The following is a 6,163-nucleotide window of genomic DNA, read 5'->3' as shown; positions in this document are numbered from 1 at the left end:
TTGAAAAAAAATAATATATTAATTAATTCTCTTAAAAAGGTATAATATATTTTTCAATGAATTTTGTTAATTCTACATAAAAACACATCATAATGTTTTTTTCAATTTTAAAGAACTAAAATAAAAAGTAATACAAAGTTTGTATGACATAGTAATAGTATAAGTAAAAAGCGAAATAAATAACCTGATAGGTGTGATAGTAAAATGTTTCCTATTTAAAGAATTTTATTTGATTTTTATTTATTATTATGATGACAAATATCAATTTTTACTAATATTGAAATTGTATCATATTCTAAATTTTTGGGCAGTATTTTAGATTTTCTCAATATAAATGTTTTTCATTTATAAAATTGTACGGTAATTTGACCATACGAAGATAAATTAAGTTTAAAAGTTTTAATAAACAAATTATAGTACTATTCTACTACTACTACTATTATTATTATTATTATTATTATTATTATTATTATTATTATTATTATTATTATTATTAGGGTACGCACAGGTGCGATAGCGCATGTGTGTATGCATTTTTTAAATATGAATGATAGTATGTTAGTAGGTAATAGTGTAATATTATTAAATATATAAAATAAATTTATAATTATTTAAAATAAAGTGAAACGAATAGAGAAATTTAAAAATAAATGATACTCTAGTGCATGGCCCTCACTCATCAACCCGACCCCTTCGCCAACAACGTCTACCTGCACCCACCTGCCTCCATGTATGAGTTGAAGTTGCGTGCCGCCGATTACGTCTGTATGGAGGAAATGCAAACCCTCCATACAAAATTTTTCAATGATTACGCACCCTCTACTGCCAACCCCACTCCACAACCTCCCCGTCCTGATCCGAGACCTCGAGAACCCCAACAACCCCGCTTCACCAGATACGCCCCTTTAAATGTTCCTAGATCCCGCCTCCTTGATGAGGCCTTACAGGCCAACCTCATCCCACCATCCCGTAAGACGACCATTCCCCCCAATGCGGACATGGTAACCCAGCGCGGTATAGAGGCTAATCCTGAAAACTGCAATGCGATCATTGAAATGCGAAGCCCCACCAGTGTCAAAGAAGTACAACGCCTCATAGGCCGCCTCACCACCATTTCCCACCTCCTTCCCAAACTAGCCGAACAAACCCAACCCATCATACAACTGCTCAAAAAATCTGCCAAGTTCACGTGGAATGATGATTGTGAACAAATATTCCAAAAGCTAAAAACCACCCTCACCTCACCACCCATCCTTCATAAACCGGACACTCATCAACCCTTATTGGTCTATATCACCACCATAGATCACATCGTCGGCGCCGCGCTGGTTCAAGATGTCGGTGGCACCCAACATCCTGTTTACTTCGTCAGTAATACCCTACAAGACCCCGAAAGCAGATACCAGATTGTGGAAAAGTTGGCCCTATCCCTGGTACACGCAGCCTATCGCCTACGCCCATACTTCCAAAATCATAACATCATCGTCAAAACTGACTACCCAATTCAGAAGATATTGCAGAAACCAGACCTTGCGGGACGGGTGTCGTCTTCAGCCGTTGAGTTATCCGAATTCAACACCTGCTACAAACCTCACGACCCCATCAAAGCTCAATGCATTCTAGACTTTGTCAACGATCTCCAACAAACTCCTGAAGAGGACCAATGGACACTTTATTTTGATGGTTCATCCAACCCAAAGGGACAAGGTGTTGGCATCGTACTAGAAGGCCCCAACGACATCCTCATCGAAAAATCCCTTCACTTCGCCTTCAAGACATCTAACAACCAAGTCGAGTACGAAGCCATCCTCGCCGGCTTATCCCTGGCCCGCGAGGTTGGTGTCAATGACGAGTTGGTGTCAATGACGAGTTCTAGATCAACATGCAAAACCGATTCCAAGCTTACTATAGGCCATTTAAATGACGAGTTCCAGATCAAAGACCCTACCCTCCTAGAATATTACCATCTGGTCCAGAAAGTCGTCCAGTCCGCCTCCAAACAAGTCCGCATCCAACACATTCCCAAATTCAAAAATGTCAGAGTCGACATATTATCCAAACTAGCCGGCACCAAGTTAAAAAGCCGCCACCGATCACTATTGCAGTAAACATTGTCCGCCCCTTCCATCACAAATACTTGCCATAACCTAACCCAACACCTAGCCGACAATTGGACAACTCCTTACATCCAGTACCTCCAAACCGGTAACCCCTACCTAACGCTGACAGAACTTGGATAACTAAAGCCGCCAGGTACACGATGATAGGTGATGACCTGTACAAACACGGATACGGCTAATCACTTCTCAAATGTGTCACGGCAGAACAAGCTTAGTACATAATTAAGGAATTACATGAGGGCATATGCGGCTATCATTCCTGCGCACGCACCATGACTATCCGAATCCTTCGCGCCGGTTACTTCTGGCCAACCATGGAGGCAGACTGCCAAGACTTCGTCAAAAAATGCATACCATGCCAGAAGCATGGCAACCTTATCCACCAGAAACAAGAGCAGTTTCACTCTATACTATCCCTATGGCCCTTCGCAAAGTGGGGAATGGACATCCTCGGTCCTTTCTCCCTCGGCAAAGGTCAAGTAAAGTTCTTAATAGTAGCCGTTGACTACTTCACCAAGTGGATAGAGGCCAAACCCTTAGCCACCATTACAGCCCAGCAAGTCCAACAATTCGTTTGGAAGGACATTATATGCCGGTATGGCGTCCCACATACAATCATCACCGACAATGGCCGACATTTATAGACAAAGAACTCGCTAAATTCTATACCAGTCTAGGCATCAAACATGTAACCAACTCTGTTGAACACCCACAGACCAATGGACAGGCCGAGGCGGCAAATAAGGTTATACTAGTGGAACTACGTAAGCGATTGGACAACGCCAAGGGCCGATGGCTAGAAGAACTAGTGGAATTGCTATGGGCCTACAAGTGTACCCCACAATCAGCAACAAATGAATCTCCATTCAGCCTAGTATACGGTGCAAACGCTATGATACTCGTTGAAATTGGTGAACCATCTCTGCGCCGAGAACTATACTACTCAGCCCAAAATCATCAAAACATGACCACCCACCTTGACCTCCTGCCCGAATTAAGGGAAAAAGCCCAAATACGCAACTTAGCTGCCAGCGAGCGACCAGAAAGTATAATGAAAACCTATGCCCGAGGTCATTCGCAAAAGGAGACTTAGTTTGGAGAATGGCCAACAGTGCAAGAAAGAAGGATGGCAAGTTCTCCGCCAATTGGGACAACCCATACCGAATACGTGAAGATGCTGAAGGAGGAGTGTATAGGCTTGAGTAGTTGTCAGGGGAAGAAATACCCAATACATGGAATGTGTCCCATCTCAAGTTTTACTTTAGTTAAAAACATGCTTTGTACCGAATACTTGTAACCCTGGGTGTACTATTTTCCCTCACCTGGTCTTTTTTCCCTAAGGAGGGTTTTGGCCAGGGAGGTTTAACGAGGCAGCCCAAATTTCATGAATAAACAAAGGGTTCTTAACCTCATGACTACTCCTTACCTTGCTTCTAACACGCTTTTAGTTCCCCACTCTTACCACAAGTAAGCCACCTAGCTCGAACACCCTTAACTAAATGTTAATTCGTTTTAGTTCCCCACTCTTACCACAAGTAAGCGGCCTGGGTCGAACACCCTTAACTTAATGTTAATTCGTTTTAGTTCCCCACCCTTACCACAAGTAAGTGGCATGGGTCGAACACCCTTAACTTAATGTTATTTCATTTTAGTTCCCCACCCTTACCACAAGTAAGCGGCTTGGGTCGAACACCCTTAACTTAATGTTAATTCATTTTAGTTCCCCACACTTACCACAAGTAAGCGGCCTAGGTCAAACACCCTTAACTTAATGTTAATTCGTTTTAGTTCCCCACCCTTACCACAAGTAAGCGACCTGGGTCGAACACCCTTAACTTAATCTTAATTCGTTTTAGTTCCCCACCATTACCACAAGTAAGCGGCCTGGGTCGAACACCCTTAACTTAATGTTAATTCATTTAAGTTCCCCACCTTTACCACAAGTAAACGGCCTGGGTCGAATACCCTCAATGAAAAATCGCATTCGCAAAACATCACATACATCAAACACCCACTCAGTATTATACCATACCACTAACGCACCACTATCACACAGGTTATCGGCATCAAACAAACAACATAGCATACACAAAGCATTCATCATATTAAAAGCAAAGTAAAATAGTGTACGAATTATTACAAACATAGAATTCATTGTCAGTTTAACATCATAAACAATAAATGTCCTATGCCGCCTTGTTGTCATCACCCTCCACGGTATCTCCTGCATTCCCGTCCTCATCCGCTGCTCCTTTCTCTGCCTCCTCCTTGGGGCTGCTCTCGACCTCATTAATAAGTTGGTCGTCCACCACATCCTTGTTTACATCAAATCTTGGATCGGCTGCATCAATATCTTGGCAGAAGAAGGCCGCCTGCCTCACCCCTTTCTGGAACCCGTTGATGTGCTCTTGAAAAAAACAACCTTTCAAATCTTCGAGCTCCACCTCCACACCTTCATACTTTTCCTTTAATTCATCATAATCCGCCTCAAGGTCCACTATCCTCTCGTTAAGTTTAGTCTCTGAATCCAGACAGCGAACCTTCCAGGTTCCCAACCTCTTCTTTTCTTCCTCCCACCCTTCCCTCTCCTTTTTCCACGCAGCCCTTTCCTCCACGAACTTGTCAACTTTTTCCTGCAAATCCTCCAGCTTTTCTCGGTTCCCCTCCTTCACCTCTCTGCGATACAACGAACCAACCTGGCGACTCAAAATTAGCGCCTTGCTCGCAAACTCCACCATCGTCCTCACCAGGTGGTCTAGCTCCATGCTGTCGATGAATTAATCACTATCTTTGGCAAGTTAATCGCGATGTCTTTCCTAACGGCCGTCTTCGGCAACTCTATCAGACCGACTTCTGGTCCTTTAGCACCACTAGATGACCCTTGCCCAAGCAAGGCCGCCCTCACTTTTTTCACATCCTTGTCCTTACCAGGCCTAGCCGGTAACTCGACCTTCCTCTTGGTGCCGCCATGAACGTGCACCTCAACCAACGACTCTTGTAAATTTGGGACCTCAGTATTCCCAGCTGCTTTCGCCTTCACGGCCTTCTCCTTCCTCAATGCTTGAAAATGCGTCAAGTTCTTCTTTCCAGCTTGAGCCATGTGTCTAGCACAAATACACCAAGTTCCGGTTAGTTTAACTTAGAAACATCAAGACAATTTAAGTCATAAACAAATACCTTCAATATCAATAATCGGGTGAACCGAATTATAAACCCTAACTAAGCCCTTAGTGGGCAGTTTATCAGTAAACTTCATCAGCACCTCCACCACCTCCCTATCCGCCGCCGACAACTCATCGGTACTCATATCCTTATACCGAGAAGTGCTACCCGTCCAACTAAAAGGGAATTTTGTACTCCCATCTGCATTAAGAAAATGCGACTTGCCCCCGACCTTCACCACAACCTTGAAATAGCCATCCTTGAAGTGCTTGAATGATTGTGAAAACGCGTCCAGTCTGCTAATGCTCGACCTACTCATCAAGGATAACCAGGTAGTCGGTTGTCGGGGTCTCGTGTCATAAAAATATAGAAACGCATGAGGAGAAGGCCGTAGATACAGTGACTGGCACAAAACACGAAAGGCCTGCAAGTAGGCCCAACTATTCGGATGTAGTTGAGTAGGAGCCACGTTGAGCTAACGAAGTACCCCCCATGGTAAAGTCATCTAGCGGCAACTTCACATGTAACTGAGAAAAATGGCACATATACATGTAAAAGAATTTTTCGGCAGCTCCTTCTTAGCCATGACAGACGCGCTCAATAACGCTCACCCGTTCCAGCGACACGATACCACGGTCCACGCCCTTCACGAGAACGGGGGTACAGTTCGACCACGAATTTAGCCGATGAGACCACCGAAATAATGACGACTGGTTACGAACATCAGCCGCTACCTAGTCATAACCGGCCTTAGCCGGCCAATTTCTCTCTACTATTTCTTTGGGAGGATCTTCCCTCACCTCGGTCACTGTCTCCATCAGGATCCTCCCCACCACAGCTACCGAACTAGTACTCTCCTCCTCAAAATGCCTACCTACACT

The 6,163-nt window shown here is 43.9% G+C and overlaps 1 protein-coding gene across 1 annotated transcript; it reads left to right on the top strand.

Annotated features, from left to right (window-relative positions):
* The first annotated feature begins 2,709 nt into the window (after positions 1–2,709).
* On the top strand, positions 2,710–3,213 carry LOC146886762 (uncharacterized). Its single transcript, XM_085671859.1, has one exon. The coding sequence runs from the start codon at positions 2,710–2,712 to the stop codon at positions 3,211–3,213; it is 504 nt and encodes a 167-aa protein (XP_085527985.1).
* The last annotated feature ends 2,950 nt before the right edge of the window (positions 3,214–6,163 follow it).

This window comes from Vigna unguiculata, chromosome 4, assembly GCF_037176805.1.
Source record: "Vigna unguiculata cultivar grain cowpea cultivar isolate G323 ecotype 2 chromosome 4, ASM3717680v1, whole genome shotgun sequence".
Classification (NCBI taxonomy): Eukaryota; Viridiplantae; Streptophyta; class Magnoliopsida; order Fabales; family Fabaceae; genus Vigna; species Vigna unguiculata.
Note: the sequence above shows the minus strand (reverse complement) of the source record. Positions and strands in the feature narration are given on the sequence as shown.